The following is a 21,847-nucleotide window of genomic DNA, read 5'->3' on the forward strand; positions in this document are numbered from 1 at the left end:
TCCCCAGAAACAGTCCATCCCCCAGAAACAGTCCATCCCCAGAAACAGTCCATCCCCCAGAAACAGTCCATCCCCAGAAACAGTCCATCCCCCAGAAACAGTCCATCCCCTAGAAACAATGCTGCCCCCAGAGACGATGCCAGTGTGGGTGCTGGCATCTGTCTGAGCTCATTACGGAAGTTACCAGGTATTTGGTAAATGATTTTTTGTGAACCAACATTAACATGCCAATTGTACTGATTTCTTTTGCCTGAACATAATTTGCATTGGAATTTTGCTACTAATTAGAGAAAGGCTTTAGCTGGCAGTGTGACTGTTTTGCATTCTGAGAAATCCCAGATCAACTTCTGAATGGACTTGCTAAGTGCTTACCAGCTAGGTCTAAGTACTTTAGAGATGCTAACTTGTCAAATCCTCCCCAAACTTATGAGAGGGGTTCTGTTTGTTCCAGGAATGATGGAAACTGAAGGCTGCTTAGGTCACCAGATCACACACCTCAGAGTCAACATTTAAATCCCAGAAGCTGGGCAGTAGAGCCTGAAATCTTTCCTGGTTCACAAGCTGCCTCACAAACACCACTTCACCTTGTGATGACTTGACTTGCTGCCAAGGACATTTATGGAGAAGGCACAGGGACCTGATAAAGGTGAGGAATGGGCATGGACTAAGGAATGATTCCACTGGAACACATAATAGCACCCCTGCCAGGAGGCCCCGAGGGCAGCCACTGAGAAGGACACTTATGAAGCCTGGAAAATGCTCACAAATAAAAATGTTAAAGCCAGTATAAAAATGTACACTCAAAATGTTAAAAGTCAGGCCACATGTGGTGGCTCCCGCCTGTAATCCCATCACTTCGGGAGGCCAAGGTAGGCAGATCACTTGAGGTCAGGAGTTCAAGACCAGCCTGGCCAACGTGGTGAAACACTGTCTCTACTAAAAATACAAAAATTAGTTGGGCGTGGTGGCAGGTGTCTATAATCCCAGCTACTTAGGAGGCTGAGGCAGGAGAATCCTTGAACCCAGGAAGCAGAGGTTGCAGTGAGCCAAGCTCACACTGCTTCACTCCAGCCTGGGCAAGAGAGCCAGACTCTGTCTCAGAAAAAAAGTTAAAAATTTATATTCAATGACTACGACTATGTAGAAAAGAAACATGGGGAAAAAAACCGGAGAAGTGATGATCTAACGTACCAGCACCAACTGTGTCCAAGCGCAGGGAAGAACTGAGGTCGCAGTAATCTCCTGCCGCATCCTGATCTTCAGGGGCACTTTTCAGTGCACAGTTTACTTAATAATGGGGGAAATTACAATTAAAGTACCACAGAATCCTCAGAAAGAGACCCCAGGCCATTATCCCTATTTCTATTTGTCATAAAAGTTATTGGCTAGAAACTTACCTAAGTTTACGAGCCACAGCACTGTCATTAAACGGTGGCTTTCTGAATCAAAGTCCAAGATCACGTGGCCTGTCGGCAAGGACAGGGGCCTCGCTCCCCGCCCCACAGAGACGCCTCGCTCCCCACCCCACAGAGCGCCTCGCTCCCCACCCGACAGAGGGCTAGGGCGGCTCCTCAGCACCTCCAAGGCTCCTGGGCTCCTGCCAGGGTCTCCCGAGGACACCCTCCTGGGTGAAATGTTAACAGTGGCAAACTGTGGAGATTTCCACATTCCTGCAGCCTGGAGTTAGCAACAAGCCCTGAGGCTGGATCCAGTGGGCCTTGGCCCAAGGGCGGCCTGGCCAGTCCAGCTGCACCCAGAGGGCATGGGCCTGTCATACTCTGGGCCGAGATCTGGGCAGAGGGAGGGGCTGTGCAGCCCCAGGAGAGGTGCGACCTGCTGCAGGGAGCAACACCAGCTGCTGGTAACCCTGGGCACCCCGAGTCCTGCCTCCATCAGAGGCCATGTCTCTAATTAGGACAACTACCAAGGTGGAGTGCTGTGGGGCCAGGGACCTTTCAGAGAGCCAGTCTGGTCGTGAAGACCGTGGGTGGGTGGGCATTTCGTCCAATCCAGGTGGTGGCACCGCTGGGCAGAGAGCCAGTTCTGGTCGTGAAGACTGTGGTTGGGCATTTCATCCAATCCAGGTGGTGGTACCGCTGGACAGAGCTCCTCAGGGTGCCAGGCACTAGCCAGGACTGATGACGACGTCAGCAAATGCCGGAGACACATTTAATGACAAAACGGGGTTTCCGCCTTCTTTGAAACAGTGGGCAAAACAGGGGAAAGGCAGCATCCATCCGCCGTGGGATTCTGAACGGGCCCGACGTCCTCCACATTCCTGGACACTTACCTGCAGGGACAACTTCCCGGCCTTTCTTTTATTTTTAACTTTCCCCAACAACCGTACCTGCCTCCTGGGCATGTCAAAGCACCGTATTAATGGTTTCCCGTCTTTGCGTGTGGGAAGGAGGGGAGGTAACAGAAAAGCACACAAGATCTGGTGCCCACGCCTTCAAACAGAAAACTATCCGAGACAACCACTCATTTCCATGAAATGCCAAAAAGAAAGCAGGGAGGTGGGAGGGGCCCTTGCAGGGATGGTCACCCAAAGAGGGCCCCCGGAGGATGAGGCCACAGGATGACACCCACTGCCCTGCTTTGCCGGGGCCTCATCTCATTTGATAGGAATGAAAAACAATAAAAGATTTTGCTCTCTGCCTCATTTTCCACTTTTATTTTTCAGACAGGGTCTCACTCCCACCACCCAGGCTGGAGTTCAGTGGCACAATCTCGGCTCACTGCAGCCTCAACTTCCCGTGCTCAAGTGAACCTGCCACCTCAGCCTCATGAGTAGCTGGGACTACAGGCATGCACCATTATGCACAACTAATTATTATTATCTTATTCTTTTTGCAGAGATGGGGTCTCACTATGTTGCCCAAGCTGGTCTCAAACTCCTGGGCTCAAGTGATTCACCCACCTTAGTTTCCCAAAGTGCTGGCGTAACAGGTGTGAGCTATGGTGCCTGGCCTCATCTTCAATTAAAACGACCTAGTCTGGCAGAGCCTGAATGCCAGCAATCCACAAGTGAGTGAAGCTGGGGTGACAATGAGCACCATGGCAAGGAGACCAGCCGACGTCACCCCCAGAAGGGAAGCAGTGGGGCCGTGGCCTCGGGTTCCCGGTACTGGGTCTCATACCCCGTGGTCTTTCGGCTCTGGACAACTCCAAGAGCTGGACTTCCAGGCCTGGTTCCCCAGCGCAGACCCCCAGCAGCAGGAGTGGGGGTCCCTTCTGGCCCCTGCAGTGTCACAGGCTGTTTCTGGGGTGGCCACTGCTCACCCCTGGATTCTCTCACCTCTGTCATCTGCCACCAGGCCCCGGTGACCCCTGGATTCTCGCATCTCTGTCATCCACCAGGCCCCGGTGACCCCTGAATTCTGCTGTCTGTCATCCACCAGGCCCTGTGACCCCTGGATTCTCCTGTCTGTCATCCACCAGGCCCCGGTGACCCCTGGATTCTCCTGTCTGTCATCTACCAGGCCCTGGTGACCCCTGGATTCTCCTGTCTGTCGTCTACCAGGCCCCGGTGACCCCTGGATTCTCCTGTCTCTGTCATCTACCAGGCCCTGGTGACCCCTGGATTCTCTCACTCTGTCGTCTACCAGGCCCCAGAGACCCCTGAATTCTCCTGTCTCTGTCATCTACCAGGCCCCGGTGACCCCTGGATTCTCCTGTCTGTCATCTACCAGGCCCTGGTGACTGACTTGCTTATGAACAGCCTGACTTCCAGGCTGCCTCTTTTCTGCTCCAGCTACAACCTCTGAGGGCCCAGAGTGTCCATGTAGTTGGGAGGGCACAGACAACTAAATCCTGGCATCTCCCAAGACCCACACCCGCAGTGCCAAGGGGCCTGGAGCCCACACAGTTAATTCCCCGACCTCCACAGCTTCATCGCCCCCCAGATCTGCAAGGGACACCAGGCCCATGTGCACCATGTGGTCGGGCAGGCCCCGGGAGAACAGAGGCCAGGTCTCCAGGCCCTGCAGACGACCTGCCATAGAAACGTCGGTCAGTGTCCACCTTCTCCACTGGCTGGAGCGCGAGCCGGCAACCCTGGCATAGTCTTTTTGGCCATAATTTAACTCGGGTGAGGGGACAATGAAGAGAAATCTTACACCGCAGCCCTCCCTTATGGAGCCTATGGGTAGAGAGGACGCGCTTGTCCCTCAGCGGCCGTGTAGAGGAGGGAAGCAGGAAAGGAAACTGGGCGAGCGCTCGCCACGGCCAAACTGTGCTCTAAGCCTGAGCAGGGCCTTTAACACTGGAAGGCTCCATCCCGTAACCACCCTCCCGCTCCATGTCTGACTGCGTCGGGCTGAGGGGAACCTGAAGGGAGTTTCAGACGCTGACAGCAGGTCCCCTCGAGCAACACAGCAGCACCTGTGAGGAACGCAAGAGGCTCATCCAGGACGCCCCCATCAAAAGGCAGGGGTGGGGGCGCCCGGGTCACGTCGGAACCTTCTCTTTCTCCCGAGAAGCTCTCACTCCACCCCATATCCCAGTGACCAGCAATTCAGTGGTTCCAAAAGTACCCTGTCCTTGATGAGAGCAGCAGCGCGCCCTGACCCACAGGGCCACCCGCCGAGTGCTGTTACCTGCAGGAGCGGGACGCGGGGGCTCTCGCTGGTCCATGCTGCAGCTGCAGACGCCTCTCTCGGCTCTGTTACGGGAAGGAGCTCCTGCAAGGAGAGACACTGCTTGTCACCGTTCAGGTGGATAAACACTCACTCAATAGATGCAGGGCTGTCGACAGAGAACCCCACACAAAGGAGAAACTAACTGTCATTATGATCCATGATTAGAAGACTCACCACCTATTCGTCGTGAATACGTGTAAATCTCCCTTGAAACAACATTCGAGAGCAAAACAAAAGAGACTTCTCAGGGTTGGAGTGACTTCACCTTGAACTGTAGCCAGAAGTTTATTTTGTAACTTGGATTCGCTGGCCAGGCCCTCCCAACCTGACACTGGCTTCAACTCCTTGCTGAATTTCCCACCGTATTGTAAAGGGAGAAATCAACATGTAAACCAGACGTGTTACTTCCAGACTCAGCTGGGATCAGGTGCGGCGCTGGCGGCCCTCTCCACTCCTTCGGGTAAACACGTGGCTAACCTCTCGGGGCGAGGCTGGGTCCCAGCCTGCCTGCTGTTGTGATTCTTGTCTACGCTTGGTGTTTCCCTGCCTGCTCTGAGGACATGAGTTTGAGTGTGAGCTGGATGCCAGCCGAGTCCTGGGAACGCCAGTTCCTGGTGACTCATGTTAAGACCACAACACACAGGCCTGGCTCCCACCAGAAACATCCAGGGGAAATAAGCTGTCCTCGGGGAACTCTCTGGCTGCCTCGGCTCCAGCACCAGGGACTAGGCACCAGCCCCAGGCCCCGGCTGCATCAGGAAAAGCACACGCGGCCACAGGGGCCATGGTCCCTGAGTGTCACCCACAGGCCAGCTCCTCCGAGGCCAGGCGGGCCCACACCCAGGGTGGTCACTGGCCTCATGTGCTCTTCAATGAGGGGAATGCGAGGGGATGGCAGGGTGCCAAGAGCTCCAGGCTCTGCCTACCACACACCCAGAACGCCACCAGGCCAGCGAATTCTCTTACCCCAGTCACAGAGCTGGCCGCTGGCTCTGGCTCTCTCAGAAGCTTTCCCATGAGGCTGGCAGTGGGATCCTGCCCCCAACCTCAGATGTGGCACCTCCTGCATTCCCAGCCCAGTGCCCGCCCTTCCACCCTCCTGCGTTCCCAGCCCTGAACCTGTTCTCCCTCCATCCCCCAGACTCGCTCAGGTGCCATAAGGCCACATGCCACCACCCCCGCCCCATCCCCAGCACCTGGCCTTATGGTTCGGCGCCTTGCAGACTCAGTTCCTTGGTTTCAGGTCATTTCACCAACAACGTGCACAAGTAGCTCAACATGCACTGCTGAGAAAAGAGCAGAACTTCTGTCTGAGGGACGGGAGCCCTTTCACATCATCAGGCCCCGAGACTGTGCAGACGAGTCGCAGCCACACCCTGCTCCCAGCTCTGTGCTCCCAGGGAGCCCCGTGCTCACTCAACGCAGCCTGCAGTGGCCCCCAGTGGCTGGGAAGAGCCTGGTGATGCCGCGCTGGACCCCGTCACATGCCCTGCAGCTTAAGAATGCACAGTAATCACTAATCAATAAACCAATGGTTTCCATACACTCATGAGAATTCCTGACAAACAGCTGTCAGCCTCCCTGACCCCCTTTCTGCTTTCCAAAATCCCCCTGGAGACGCTGCTCATCAGTGTGCTTTCAGGGCAGCCTGGATCCAGGCTCCTGGGCTGCAGGCCTCACACGCGGCCAAATAATCCTCTACATAGAGTATTTTCACCCTAGCTTTTTCCTTTTAGGTCCACCTCGCCAGCACAACTCCGAGACGTGGGGACTGTTATTATTTTTCAACGGAGAAACCACCGGTTGGGAGACTTGAGACACTCACCCGAGGCTACAGCTGAGGGCGGCTGGCTGACGCGAGCACCCCGAGCCGGCCTGGGCCCCGACGGAGGGTGGCTGACGCGAGCACCCCGAGCCCAGGCCTGGGCCCCAATGGCACATCTCTGCCCTTCCACCCACCGGCCGGGAGACGGGCAAGTGAGGTAATCACTCCACCTGGAATATGTGGGAGTCACGGGATCCACATCGGGTGCCCATGCAGGAGAGCTCTCTGTGCAACGAGACAGGGTCCAAGTGCCGGCCAGTGCACCCGTGAGGCGGGAGGTGCCCACCCTCTGCACCCCAGCAGTGATTCCATGGGACGACAAAGGACATCATCCTTTGAGGGAAAGCTGTCATTCCCAAGGTAAGGTCAGACAGACATGCTTGGACCACAATGGTGAATGGAGAGAATGATGCTCATGGAAGGAATCCTCAGAGACAAGTGCAGCAAACACGCTAGACGGTCCCCACGCCAGACGGTCCCCACGCCAGACGGTCCCCACGCCAGATGGTGCCCACGCCAGACGGTGCCCACGTCGGACGGTCCCCACGCCAGACGGTGCCCATGCCAGACGGTGCCCACGCCGGACGGCATCCACGCCAGACAGCTCCCACACCGGACAGCATCCACACCGGACGGCTTCCACGCTGGACGGTCCCCACACCAGATGGCATCAATGCTTCCGACAATCGGATCCCACAGGCAGAGAGGACCACACTGGCTCTGGGACCCTGACAAAACCTAAAATGACCGTTCAGCCTCAGTCAACAAATATTCAGCCAACACCAACTGTGCTGAAGAGTGCGCGGGCTCTCTGAAGGAGCGAACACGTGGGGTCTGGAGCGGACTGCGCCCGCGTGCACACAGCAGCAGGGCCGGACGCTGACTGTCGCCCTGAGTGCAGAGGGAGGATGGCTTCTCCCCAGGCCGAGCGGGCACGGGGTGGCTGTGGGAAGGAGAGGACGCCTTCATTCGTCAGCCTGGCCGGGATGACGCGGCGGCCTCAGAGCCAGATGGAAGAAGAGTACGTTCCACAGCTACAGCATCTCCCAACAAAGAAAATTAACAATGCTCCAACACAGCTACGAATCCTCAAGAGTTTAGGTTGATATCTTTCTCTGGGACGCTGGCACCAGGGCCAACGCCATCTCACACATCAGGATCGCTGGAGATGGAGTCCAGGCCCGTTAGAGAAAGGGAAGGCAGCAGGCACCCCCCGGCACCCCCAGTGGGTCCCAGCCCAACGTCTGTTCCTTCCACAGTGCACCAGGACCTCGGGGAACAGGACAGACAAAGATGCGTCCATCATACAAAGAACAGGCAATGAATAAATGCCCTGAACTCTGCAGGGGAGACAACGAACAAACACCTTTGAACTCCGCAGTCCTCAGGGGGGACGGAGGAGGAAACCGTACCTAGAGCAGCTGGGCGAGTGAGAAGCAGCATCCCCACGACCCCGAGTCCTCACCACCTTCACTCACGGTGAGGCGCGTGGTATTCCTCAGGTCCTCAGAAGAAACTGAGCTCACAGATTCACCTGCCCAACATTAGTAATGCTGAGGAGCCAGGCGTCCTCAGGCTTCAGAGAAAACCAGCGCTCTCCCCTCGTGACCCACGCTCCGTTCGCAAAGGCGGTGAGCAAGTGGCAGGGTCAGACGCACACCCTTCCCCCTTCCTGCCCTGGATAAGACCAGCCGTCCGCCTGCCGCGTCTGTTCAACAACGAACACCACACTAGCACGCTCTACCTGACAGCCACACGGCTTTCTGTGTCTGCAGAGAATTCTTTTCCTTAAGCCCTGTTGTTTACTCTCCATTTTTTTAACCACACTGTGTAAATCTCATTCATGCTATTTGTTTCTCTACTAAAATGCATAAAAATGAGTCAAATTGATTTCTCATTTTTCCACTGATAATCTTAGGACCAACGGAAAGACGAACAAGCCTGGGCATTACTCCTTTTTATGCCTGGCCCTTTTTAAGGGTGACAGCTCACCCTTCACCCAGCAGCTACCACGGCGTCTGCCTGGATCAGCTCTGCAAGTCTGCAGGGCAGCCCTGTGCAGAAAGCACGTCCCCACCCCGCCTGAGGCTCGGCGCAGCCCAGCAGCCCCTGGCTCTACAGCTGGGAAGCGACTGTCAGACTCTGGCCCAGGTGTTGCCCTACCACCGGCATCCTGACACATACACAAGTGTCAGGTACACTGCAAACTCCAAAAATTTCCTTCCAAATTAGTGTCTCTTAAAAACTGCATTCCTAAGAAGGAAAATTTCTAGGAGGCTGTGTTAGTCCGCTTTCACGCTGCTGATAAAGACATACCTGAGACTGGGAACAAAAAGTTTTAATTGGACTTACAGATCCACATGGCTGGGGAGGCCTCAGAATCATGGTGGGAGGTGAGAGGCACTTCTTACATGGCGGTGGCAAGAAAAAATGAGGAAGACGCAAAAGTGGAAACCCCTGATAAACCCATCAGATCTCATGGCCGTATTCACTATCAGGAGAATGGCACAGGAAAGACCAGCTCCGAGGATTTGGTTACCTCCCCCTGGGTCCCCACCACAACACGTGGGAATTCTGAGAGATACAATTCAAGTTGAGATTTGGTTGGGGACACAGCCAAACCACATCAGGGGCTGACACAGAAACCACGCCTTTGTTTCTGGACTCAGAGCTGCCTGTGCGCCCTACACAGCCCATGGCAGCACGCACTCCTCCCCCCACAGCCTGCTCCCCCACACGGCAGCACGCACTCCTCCCCCCACAGCCTGCTCCCCCACAGGGCAGCACGCACTCCTCCCCCTACAGCCTCCTCCCCCCACAGCCTGCTCCCCCAACTCAGACCTGCTGTGAGAAGTTTCTGTGTCCCTAGAACCTCCAGGCCACACAAAACATCCCAGCTCCCTGAAGCCCAGGGGTCCAGAGCCTGCCTTCTCTGTGCAATCTTCCAGCAGCGTCAGCCCACGTGGCGGGCAACTCCCCACGGGTGACTCACCTGGACCTCACGGGCATCATTTTCAGTGGTGGGGCTGGGCTGGGGCCCCACCCCTGCCCTGGGGCAGATGAGATGGACCCTGAGGGCAGAGAGCAGAAGACTCCACTTTCCAAACACTCTATCCCCAGCAGCATGAGCTCACACCTGCCCGGGCTGCAGGCCACTTTCCACACACTCTATCCCCAGCAGCATGAGCTCACACCTGCCCGGGCTGCAGGCCACTTTCCAAACACTCTATCCCCAGCAGCATGAGCTCACACCTGCCCGGGCTGCAGGCCACTTTCCACACACTCTATCCCCAGCAGCATGAGCTCACACCTGCCCGGGCTGCAGGCCACCTTCCAAACACTCTATCCCCAGCAGCATGAGCTCACACCTGCCTGGGTTGCAGGCTTTGTTTCATGATTGCTGTCATTTTCCAATTTAAGCATCTTAATGAAAGATTTCATTGTGCATTTGGATTTGGATTGTGTCTTTTTTTTTTGAGACGGAGTCTCGCTCTGTCGCCCAGGCTGGAGTGCAGTGGCGCAATCTAGGCTCACAGCAAGCTCCGCCTCCCGGGTTCACGCCATTCTCCTGCCTCAGCCTCCCGAGTAGCTGGGACTATAGGCGCTCGCCACCATGCCCGGCTAATTTTTTTATTTTTAGTAGAGACGGGGTTTCACCGTGTTAGCCAGGATAGTCTCGATCTCCTGACCTCGTGATCCACCCGCCTCGGCCTCCCAAAGTGCTGGGATTACAGGCGTGAGTCACCGCACCCAGCCTGGATTGTGGTTTTAAACAAAAAGATGATGCATTCAGTCAGAGAAGGGGCCCAGAGACACCGAGGCTGAAGGACCGTTTCATGCCGTGTGCGTCAGGCCGCAGCCCCGCCTTCCACAAGTGTTTACAGACAGCACAGCCACTGCACTCCCTGACACTGTTCAGCATGATTGTGGGGACACACCCGCATCTGTGCTGCAGTCGTGCTGTTTGTGCCTTTCACCGTGTATCCCGGTCTGCAAAAGCAGCTCAGGGGAGCCCATCCAGGAGGAATGCAGGGTGGGAAGGACGCTGGCTGAAGACCCACGGACGTTCCACGGGCACCTTTCCACCGTCAGTGCTTCAGGACGGCGTGAGCGCGCTCGTGTGAGCTGTCATGCTGACTCCGGCACAGGAGGAAGTCACCGTGACCTTGGGCCTCTACCTGGGAAGCAGCCGCAGGGCGGCAGGGCTGGAGCCTGTGCCGGGAGCCTGTCTGCATCTGCCCCAGCCCAGAACTTCCCAGCCACAGAGGCCCTCGACCTGCCTGTGCCCCCACGGCCTCCGCTGCACAGGGACGGCACCGACTCCCAGGGCTGCCGCGTGGCTTCAGAGACGCACCTGGGGCAGACACAGGCTCTGTGCCCGTGAAGTGCCCTGCTCTTCACTTACTGCTCAGCCCTGTCTGGCACTCGAGCCTCGAGCATCCTGGGCCCCCTGGTCGGTTTCCTATCGTCCACTCCTCCGGCCTCCATGGCCCTGCAAAGGTGGGGGCGGCAGGCTGAACCACCCACATCCTGTGTCCACGCCACAGAATGCACGAGCGTGGGATGTCCCAGTGCCTTGCCAGACACAGGCCGGGGGCCATCAGCGCCCAGCACCCCCCGACCGAGCCGAGCTCAGCGTCGCGGCGGACCCGCCTGGCAAATGATGCCGGGGCCATTTCCTCTGTCCTCCCACCTGAGGGTGAAGTGGCCCCAAGCAGAGCCCAGGAGCCTGGGGCCGGGAGCCAGGTGCTGGGTGGCCAGTGTCCAAGGCTGCACGGCCTCTGGACATCCCACCCCGGACGCACCACGGGAGCCAGGAAACCCCTGCAGCCCTGGCATTCTGCGCCCGGTCGATTCACATCCATAAGGTTCCAACTCAAGAAATAAATCCATGAGGGAGAAACGTAAAAGGATGCAAAGTCTACAGCGGGAGTCCTTCTGGAACGTTATGGTTAACTCAACCAAACGCCACAGCAAGCCAAACACGCCAGCCCTTTCTACCCGATGTCTCCAGAGGCCTGTGAGGAGACAAAGGGGATGGACGGACGGATAGGCGGAGTGAAGGAGGGAGGAAAGAGCTTCTTCTCTAAGACTCGGGAGAACGCCGCTGTCCTGGGTTTGTGTTTTGTGACCACCTGGATTTGGCCTCAGAGCACAGCTGTGACCGAGTCTCAGGGCGCGTGGCACCCAGCAGCTCCTCTCCCCAGGGTCCTCCCTGGGCCCGTGTCTCCGCCTCCGCCACCTTCTCACCATCATGCTCTGCTCACCTCAGACTGAGACCGTCCCCATAGGACCTTCTCCCGCCGCCGCACGTTCCCAGAAGAGGGAAAAAAGGTGAAAAGAGAAGCAAATGCCTTCAGTTTCACAAGGGCTTTATAAAACGGTCAGTCACGAGCTCCTAACCGGGTCAGAATCAGCCCGTCCGGGCCCAGAGCACGTGTGCCTCTCTCTGCGCCACACACTGGGGAGGGGATGAGCAGCCCCGGACCCGCCGCCACAGTGTCCACTCATCTGGCCAGAGCTGCCCGCGCCGTGAGAGTCCACCCCGATGGGCAAGGGGGGTGTCCAGACAGCTGCGTGCCCCAGGCCTCTGCAGTCGCTGCTGGCAGCCCAGCCCTGGTTACCCTTCCCCAGGGGGGCTGAAGATGCGTGTGTCCGCTTGTCTCCCCTTCTCTAGTGCCCCTAAGCAGAAGTGGTCATTGGGGGGCCCCCAGCAGCCCCGACACGGCTCCCCCCCAACACTGTGTGCCGTGCACTTGGGGAGGGGCCATCATCGCAGTGGAGGCTGAGGTGCAGGTGCCAGCCACAACTCCCTCCCAAGGAAGCAGCCTGGGGAGCTGGGGACGGGGTCAGCAGCCAGGAGGGCTTCCTAAAGAAGGCGGTGGGGCCAGGATCTGCGGGAAAAGGAGGCTGCTCACTGGAAAGGGTTCCAGAAGCAAGCCGGGCTGGGCATGGGAGCAGCAGCGGCCTGGGGACCGCCTGGGGCCTGGCGTGGATCGGGGGCTGACTCGGGGCTAGGAAGAGACCAGAGAGCACGGCGGGCATCCCGGGGGGGGAATCCCATTGAGGGGCTCGAAGGCGGTAACGGCGCCAAGGAGGAGCGAGGGGCAGCCGTGAGGGCCATGGTTGGGGTGGACGTAGCAGCAGTGGCTGAAGACCCTGGACTGTAGCCTGCCTCTGTCTCTGTCTCTCTCTGTCTCTGTCTCTGTCTCTGTGTCTCTGTCTCTGTCTCTGTCTCTGTCTCTGTCTCTGCCTCTGTCTCTGTCTCTGTCTCTGTGTCTCTGTCTCTGTGTCTCTGTCTCTGTCTCTGTCTCTGTCTCTGTGTCTCTGTCTCTGTCTCTGTCTCTCTCTGTCTCTGCCTCTGTCTCTGTGTCTCTGTCTCTGTGTCTCTGTCTCTGTCTCTGTCTCTGTCTCTGTGTCTCTGTCTCTGTCTCTGTCTCTGCCTCTGTCTCTGTGTCTCTGTCTCTGTGTCTCTGTCTCTGTGTCTCTGTCTCTGTCTCTGTCTCTGTCTCTGTCTCTGTGTCTCTGTCTCTGTCTCTGTCTCTGCCTCTGTCTCTGTGTCTCTGTCTCTGTGTCTCTGTCTCTGTCTCTGTCTCTGCCTCTGTCTCTGTCTCTGTCTCTCTGTCTCTGTCTCTGTGTCTCTGTCTCTGTCTCTGTCTCTGTCTCTGTGTCTCTGTCTCTGTGTCTCTGTCTCTGTCTCTGTCTCTGTCTCTGTGTCTCTGTCTCTGTCTCTGTCTCTGTCTCTGTGTCTCTGTCTCTGTCTCTGCCTCTGTCTCTGTCTCTGTCTCTGTGTCTCTGTCTCTGTGTCTCTGTCTCTGTCTCTGTCTCTGTCTCTGTGTCTCTGCTTCTGCCTCTGTCTCTGTCTCTGTCTCTGTGTCTCTGTCTCTGTCTCTCTCTGTCTCTGCCTCTGTCTCTGTCTCTGTCTCTGTCTCTGTGTCTCTGTCTCTGTCTCTCTCTGTCTCTGTGTCTCTGCCTCTGCCTGTCTCTGCCTCTGCCTGTCTCTCTGTCCACAGCAGGGCGGTTGCACATGACCCTCGACACAGCCTTGGGCACAACGCGCCCCCCGCCCCGCGACCCCTCCGGGCATCTGCGGACGCTCCGCCCCTCGGAGCCCTTGGGAGACTCGTGTGGAACACAGCGGTGACTTGACCGCAGCTGCCCCTCAGGCACCAGCAGAGCAGGGGCCACGGGACCCCCTGCGTGGACTAAACCACCCTCGACCATCGCGCACCTCCAGCCCCACAGCCGGGAGGAAGCACCGCATTCCACAGACTCCTGTCCCCACACGCAGTCCTGGCCCGGCCCGGCCACAGGCTCGGGCACCACCCTCCCCTCCTCCCCGCTTGCTGGTTCCCACAGGCAGCTGCGGGAAGGGCGCCCGTCCAACTCCATCCGGCCATGCGCCATCCTCCAGGGCTCTCCTGACCCAGGGCCACAGCCCCATAGGACCCCATCGTGAGAAGGAGAAAAAGTCGCCTGTCATCGATATGAAAGTCAACACCCTGAGAAGTGACTCCGTCAGGAGCACCCTGTACAGGTGCCCAGGAGCAAGCAGTGCACGACCCACACAGCAGTACATGATCCGCAGCACAGGGCTCCGCAATCCCAGCAGCACGGAGCGGCCTTCACGTCCCAAGTCGGTCACCACTCACTGTGCATGGTCCCTCCACGGCTGCCACTGTCCCTCCACAGCCGTCACACCGTCCCTCCACGGCTGCCACTGTCCCTCCACAAATGTCACACTGTCCCTCCACAGCTGCCACTGTCCCTCTGCGGCCGTCACACCGTCCCTCCACAAATGTCACACCGTCCCTCCACAAATGTCACACCGTCCCTCCACAAATGTCACATTGTCCCTCCACAAATGTCACACCGTCCCTCCACGGCTGCCACTGTCCCTCCGTGGCCATCACACCGTCCCTCCACAAATGTCACACCGTCCCTCCATGGCTGCCACTGTCCCTCCACAAATGTCACACCGTCCCTCCACGGCTGCCACTGTCCCTCCACAAATGTCACACCGTCCCTCCACAGCTGCCACTGTCCCTCCACAAATGTCACACTGTCCCTCCACAGCTGCCACTGTCCCTCCACAAATGTCACACTGTCCCTCCACAGCTGCCACTGTCCCTCTGCGGCCGTCACACCGTCCCTCCACAAATGTCACACCGTCCCTCCACAAATGTCACATTGTCCCTCCACAAATGTCACACCGTCCCTCCACGGCTGCCACTGTCCCTCCGTGGCCATCACACCGTCCCTCCACGGCTGCCACTGTCCCTCCACAAATGTCACACCATCCCTCCACAGCTGCCACTGTCCCTCCACAAATGTCACACTGTCCCTCCACAGCTGCCACTGACCCTCCACAAATGTCACACTGTCCCTCCACAGCTGCCACTGTCCCTCCACGGCCGTCACACCGTCCCTCCACGGCTGCCACTGTCCCTCCATGGCCGTCACACCATCTCTCCACAAATGTCACACCGTCCCTCCACAAATGTCACACTGTCCCTCCACGGATGCCACTGTCCCTCTACAGCCGTCACACTGTCCCTCCACGGCTGCCACTGTCCCTCCACAAATGTCACACCGTCCCTCCACAGCTGCCACTGTCCCTCCACAGCCGTCACACTGTCCCTCCACGGCTGCCACTGTCCCTCCGTGGCTGTCACACCATCCCTCCACAGATGTCACACTGTCCTTCCACAGCCACCACACACTGCCCCTCCATGGATGTCCATCACCCTGTCTGCTACAGCTGTCGCGTGGCCCCTCCGTGGCTCTCCCACACTGTCCCTCCATGGGTCTGGCCTGTGGCCTTTCCAGCCACTCTGACACGTGGAGCCTCCAAGGCTTCTTCCCACGTGGTTCTCCGCTGACCTGGTGTTCACCAGTCCCCTCTCGCCTTGGGCCCTCCAGCCCTGTTCCCGGACGTGCTTGGGCGGCCGCCTCAGGGCCACGCTGTCGCTGTTCCTCCCACTGCGAATGGGTTTCCGTGGACGTGGGCTCAACTCATCTCTCGGCTCCATTGGCATTTCAGGCAATAACCCCATTCTCTTGGCGCCTCGCCTGCCATGGCTCCCGTTCAATCGCAAATCCCTCCTCTCCGCCCCGTGTATTATTTCTCCTTATTTCTTGTAGCCCCGTGTATTATTTCTCCTTATTTCTCCACAGCTTTTCATCATGTTACTTTACTTTTTAAATCATCTTTCCTAAACACAAGGATGCCAGCCCCCCAGGGCAAGCACATGGCCCCTGAGGTCCACGCCCTGTCTTGGGGTGTGAGAGCACTTAGCACTTAGCACGGGGCAGTATTTACAAAACACGTCTCTTAATAGGCCATTTCCAGATTTGTTGGTGCTTGTCGTATGGCCACAGGTAGATTTTCCTCATGTGTAAAAGGTTGTTTCTTTTTATAGAACGTATATTTTAAGTACAAAAACTTGATTTGAAAACACATAAGCACAAAAGCGCACTAAATCTAAGCCAACAGAGAAAGGCCTCGAGGGACCAAGAAGGTGCTTGCAGGTTTTTGCACAGCCCCCAGAAGCTCCTGGCAGCCTGGATGCTGGACAGAAGCCACGCCCAGGAGCCAAGTGCCCACCAAGGACAGCTGCCTAAGCCCCACGGGAAATGAGCCGCCTGCCACGCATGCCTGCGGAATGCACTGGAAATCTCCCGGGATTACAGGTGCACGCACACGGCCTCCCTCCCTTGCCCTCGCCTGATACTCCTCTTGTCACCAGGAGTCCTTGCCCTCTGGGGCCATCTGCTGCTGCAGACAGAACAGAGCAGGGAAGCGGCTCTTTATAAAGCAAGTGGGAGCTGCCTCCAAACTCCAGCCCTCTGACTGTTGGCAGAGATCACTTTGGAGCCTGCACACTGGAAAACATAACCTTCTCCTTCTTGCTACCACTACGCTATGACTCGCTCCCCAGATATTTTCATCAGCTGGCAAAAGGCTGCACCTTTCATTCCTTCCTATTAAATCATGGAGAAATGTGCATATCTAAACGCCGTTCCAGGAGCACGGTGCCTGCCGCCGTCCCAGCAGCCTCCACGGGCCTCGCTGTGCGTTCTTCCCCCACGGAGCCTGGATTTGGGACCATGAGTGGAGCGCTGCACCGCTGTGCAGCCCTTGGCACCTGTGAGCGCTAGTTTAGACTTCTGCTGCAGCTGAAAAGTGACCTATTCTACGTAACACAGGACAAGAGCTTCCAAAGAAAGGATTCTCTTCAACCCTGCTCTGTGAGAAGTGCCTCTGCTGGCTGAGTGCACAGAGAATGGCCCACACAAATGACGTGAAGCCACGAAGCCGCGGCTTCCAGGGAGGCACAGACGGCAGCTGGACGTGGATCAGGGCCTCTCGTGTGGGCTGCTTCCCACGGACCTGCTGAGCCAAGCGCCTGAGCACAAAGCATGAGTCGACTTTCTTTTCCTTATCACTCCTGCAGCAAGCGGGCTGGCCAGGGTCAGGGGCTGGCTGCAGCCCTCAGCGGACCTCAAGCGGGCCCGGCCCACACAGGGCAACCACCCACAGGCCCAGCCTTACAGCATCCCACTGGTCCAACGCCGCGGACCCAGCCAGGCTCAGACCTGCACGCACAATGAGGAGGACCCAGCACATTCCTTCTGTCGTAGCTCAGCGCTTCTCACACAAAACAGACCAAGCTTCTCAACCAGGAGTGTCATTAACGCTGGAGCTCCCTGGGTTGTGTCTAAGCGGCCCACGCAGGTATCCTATCGGGACGACCCAGCTCAGGCCGGACGTGAGCTACTGTGGAGGCGGGGAGCGCTCAGCCTTGCCGGGATGGCTGCCGCCCCCGCAAGGTGTGCTGGAGGCCCCGCCGCCTGCTTCCTCTCCAACGCTCAAGGCCTTCCAGCCTCCGTCCGCTCAGATATGCACTGAATACCACGTTAGCTTATGTAATGCTCTTTGGACTCACTTTTCTCATGCTCCTTACAGAAAATCAGAAACTGCACTGAAATCACTGCTTTATTTTCCTTTCAGAAGAAAAAACAAATAAGCGAACAATAGAATAAACCAGTAAGTGTGCATGCCACCGTTTATCACAATGTAATTCCTTGGCCTTTCATGTGTAGTCCACTCTTAATCACCCACCTCCGTAAGAGAGGACAAAAGTTCAAAATTCACTTTGAACACTTTGAAGTTTTCCTTTGGTATTTATATTCCAAAGTAAATGTCCACACTGCTTTTCTACAACATAATGATAGTGACCACATCCAAGTGTAAGGGTCTGTCCCCCACAGCTGGACAAGCCACAGGCACAAAACGGAACAAAGACCATGACCTCAGCACGGAAGCAACCGATACGACTTGCAGGAGCCTGACTCGCCCTGACTCACCGCGTGCTGAAAAGGCTCAGCTGTCCGTAGTTGTCCGTGGAAACAGAGTGTTGAGGTATCAGAACCAATTCCTTCTGTGTTCTTCATTAAAGCCCCATGGTGAGTTCCCAGGGACGGACAGTCAGTAAGATACTGGAACCGGGAATGGCCAAACTGGTAACCAGCGCCTCTGCCAATGCTGATGTAGCCAGGCCTATTCTGCGCAGACAGCCACGCATCTCTGCACGCGCCTGTAACAACCTGCTTGCTTCCCCATCGCTCCCTCACAGGGGCCCCCGCACCAGTCGCAGCTCTGGACACTGTGTTTTACTTTACAAAGTTATTTCCCCTATCAGAAGGTGACCCACAGAAGAGAAAAACTTTGAACCCAAAACATTTTTATAACATTTTACATCTTTTCCACATCATTTAACAAAAATATGAAACATCAACAACCCCCAGATAGCACTTTCTACTGGCAGGCCTACTTGACTCCAACGATACAACAAAAAGCAGGAAATGGCAATGATGGAAGGACAGGAATCATCCAAGATTAAAAATGATCATTTTGACTGGGCACGCGGTGGCTCATGCCTGTAATCCCAGCACTTTGGGAGGCCGAGGCGGGTGGGTCACATGAGTTCGGGAGTTCAAGACCAGCCTGACCAACATGGCAAAACCCCATCTCTACTAAAAATACAAAAATTAGCCAGGCATGGTGGTGGGTGCCTATAATCCCAGTTACTCGGGAGGCTGAGGCAGGAGAATCGCTTGAACCTGGGAGGCAAAGACTGCAGCAAGCCGAGATCCCTCCACTGCACTCCAGCCTGGGCAGCAGAGCGAGACTCCATTAAAAAAGAAAAAATCATTTTGTGATCAAAATTTTGAAAACTCACAGAAAACAAACAAACAGAACCAAAACCAAATGTCCAAGCCTGGCAACTATGAACAGGACGAAGCAGAGTACGGTGGCAGACGTAGCAGAAGTGTGCGTGTGTCAAGGTGGGGGCTGGTGGCAGGGCACTCTCCCAGGGCTCCTTTGCCACACCTATCCTTACAGGTAGCTCTGCCCCTCCCCAGATGAACCTGGGGCTGTGGCCCTGTCTGCAACCCAGGCAAGGACCCCTCCTGGTTACGTGCCTCTGCTCTCCCCGCCTCTCAGACCCTTGACAGCCCCGGGCCTGGCCCACCCACTTCCACTGCAGAGCTCCCAGAATCTTCCAAAATTACACTCCCAGAAAGCCTGGTTAGGGGAGGGAGCTGAAATTCTCCCTCATGAACGACTAACAGCTATGCTTCCTTTCTGTCTTATTTCATGCCACTTATCTTTCTATCCAGGGAAACTATAAACAACGCACGCATGAAACACAGATTCTCTGAGCATCTCCAGATCCGAGCTGTTCTTTGTATGCTTCCTGCCACGCACTGTGCAGTAAAGAATGACCGGCCCTACACCAGCACTTTCTTACATCTCGCTATGACCGTTTTCACGTCGCTTACAGAATACAACTGTCATTAGCGCATTTCCAGCTTGCTCTAATTTACGCCAAACATACTTCGTTTAAGAAGCACTTCCCCATACGATGCCTTCTAGCAACCTCGTAAGCACCCTCAAGTTCCGTGAGAAGCCTGGACCCACAGTGTCAGGGAAAAGCTTCCCCACCTCAACCCAGGTCTCTAACTCCACACCCTCCACACCCCCCAATGCCTCCATCTACAACTCACACACACACACACGCACACACAAACGCGCACACACACGCACACACACTTGCGCGCACACACACGCAAACACATGCACACACACACAAACGCACGCACACACACACAAACACACGCGCGCGCGCACACACACACACTCGCACACACACACGCACACAAACACATGCACACCCACACAAACGCACGCACAAACACACATACACAAATACACACACACACACATGCACACAAGCACATACACACACACCCACATGTACACACAAACTGCAGAGGAAAGGCAGCACACCAAAGCACCCAGAAGACAAATGTGGTTACATATGGAAGTCAAGCATCAACTTTTAAAAACATAAAAAGCTATTTTGAATAACTTTTAACTTTACTTCACCCCCAACTGTCTACAACTAATGAATTACAAATAGCACCTTATACAAATGACTTTTCTTACTGCTGAGAAATCCGGAAGTCTTAACTGACTATGAAAATTTACAGCCTCCATAACTGCCGATGCTGGATGCTAAAGACAACAAATAGATGCTGTGCGTGACAGAGAGGAACAAAGTATACTTTTAAAAACACGCCACGTGTAAACCTCAGTCATCATCTCTTTTCTAATAAAAATTACTTTCTACAAAGCAGGTGTTCAAAACACATTATTAATCAGCAGCGGTGACACTGTTCCTCCTCGCAGCATTCCACCTATATAGCAGCAGTGAAATTGTTCCTCCTCGATTCCACCTATATGGAAATTAAGTCACTGCTGCACAGAATCTAGAACACAGACCAGCCCGTACTCAGGTTATGGTTAACCAGAGAAAAGAATTAAAACCCATCGCATCTTGAGTCAATGAGAATTTTTACCTGTAGCAAAAGTTAGTGACTGGAATCAGTATTAGACGGCAGCAAGTTCCTCCACCGCTGCCTGGGAACGTGACCTCCTGGCCACAGTCTGGAGGGTTACTCAGACTTCACCTTCAGTGCCCAGGGGCCCATGGAGGGGGAGTGGGACCAGGACAGGTGGGCAAGGTGCCTGCGGACCTAGGGCAGCTTTCCTCAGAATCTACCTTGGTTTCTTGGGCACCAGCAGGCTGTAGGGTGCAGGGGAACAGGTGGAACGTGGGGGGACAGCTGGTGTGCGGGGGACAGCTGGGGTGCAGGGTAAATAGGTGGGGTGTGGGGGAACAGGTGAGGTGCAGTGGGACAGGTGGGGTGCAAGGTGAACAGGTGGGGTATGACGGAACAGGTAGGGTGCAGGGGAACAGGTGGGGTGCAGGGGAATAGGTGGGTATGGGGGATCAGGTGGGGTGCAGGGGGAACAGGTGGGGTATCTGGGATCAGGTGAGGTATGGGGGATCAGGTGGGGTATGGGGGATCAGGTGGGGTGGCAGGGAGACAGGCAGGATGAACAGGTGGGGTGCAGAGACAGGTGAGGTACAGGGAGACAGGTGGGGTGCAAGAATAGCTGGGGTATGGGGAACAGATGGGGTGCAGGATGAACAGGTGGGGTGCAGGGGGACAGGTGAGGTACAGGGGAAACGGGTGGGGTGCAGGGGGACAGATGGGGTGCAGGGGGACAGGTGAGGTGCGGGGGGACAGGTGGGATGTGGGGGACAGGTGGGGTGCAGGTGGAAAGGTGGGGTACAGGGGGAACAGGTGGGGTGTGAGGGGACAGGTGGGGTGCAGGGGGACAAGTGGGGTTCAGGGAGACAGGTGGGGTGTGGGGAGACAGGTGGGGTTACAGGATAAACAGGTAGGGTGCAGGGGGACAGGTGGGGTTCAGGGGGACGGGGGGGTGTGGGGGAGACAGGTGGGGTGCAGGATAAACAGGTCGGGTGCAGGGGGACAGGTGGGGTTCAGGGAGACAGGTGGGGTACAGGATAAACAGGTAGGGTGCAGGGGGACAGGTGGGGTTCAGGGGGACGGGGGGGTGTGGGGAGACAGGTGGGGTGCAGGATAAACAGGTAGGGTGCAGGGGGACAGGTGGGGTTCAGGGGGACAGGTGGGGTGCAGGATAAACAGGTAGGGTGCAGGGGGACAGGTGGGGTGCGGGGGGACAGCTGGGATGCGGGTAGCTGGTAGGGTGCAGAGTGAACAGGGGGTGCTGAGGGACAGGTGGGGTACACAGGGACAGGTGGGGTGCGGGGGAAAGACGCCGGCTTTCCTTACACCGGTCCTTCTCTCCATCCTGAGGCGGACCGCGTTCTTCTCCTTTACCGGAAAATCTAAGTTACTGCACGACCCCCAGGCGCAGCCCGCTCGACCCTCCGGCTCCTTCGACTCTCCGGCTCCTTCAGCCGATTGGGGTTCGCTCCTG

The 21,847-nt window shown here is 56.5% G+C and overlaps 1 protein-coding gene across 5 annotated transcripts in view; it reads right to left on the minus strand.

The window, feature by feature from the left end:
- Positions 1 to 21,847, minus strand: part of ARHGEF10 (Rho guanine nucleotide exchange factor 10) — a 145,386-nt gene that overhangs the window by 123,134 nt on the left and 405 nt on the right. For 4 of the 5 annotated variants that reach the window (XM_050800194.1, XM_050800197.1, XM_050800195.1 and 1 more), the window contains exon 2: positions 4,599 to 4,682. In XM_050800194.1, coding sequence (XP_050656151.1) covers positions 4,599 to 4,635 — 37 coding nt within the window. In that variant the 5' untranslated portion in view covers positions 4,636 to 4,682. Of the gene's footprint in view, positions 1 to 4,598; positions 4,683 to 4,814; positions 5,380 to 21,847 lie in introns of those variants that run through there. The other variant, XM_050800193.1, reaches the window with a different exon arrangement.

The sequence above is a fragment of the Macaca thibetana genome, chromosome 8 (assembly GCF_024542745.1).
Source record: "Macaca thibetana thibetana isolate TM-01 chromosome 8, ASM2454274v1, whole genome shotgun sequence".
In the NCBI taxonomy this organism is placed as follows: Eukaryota; Metazoa; Chordata; class Mammalia; order Primates; family Cercopithecidae; genus Macaca; species Macaca thibetana.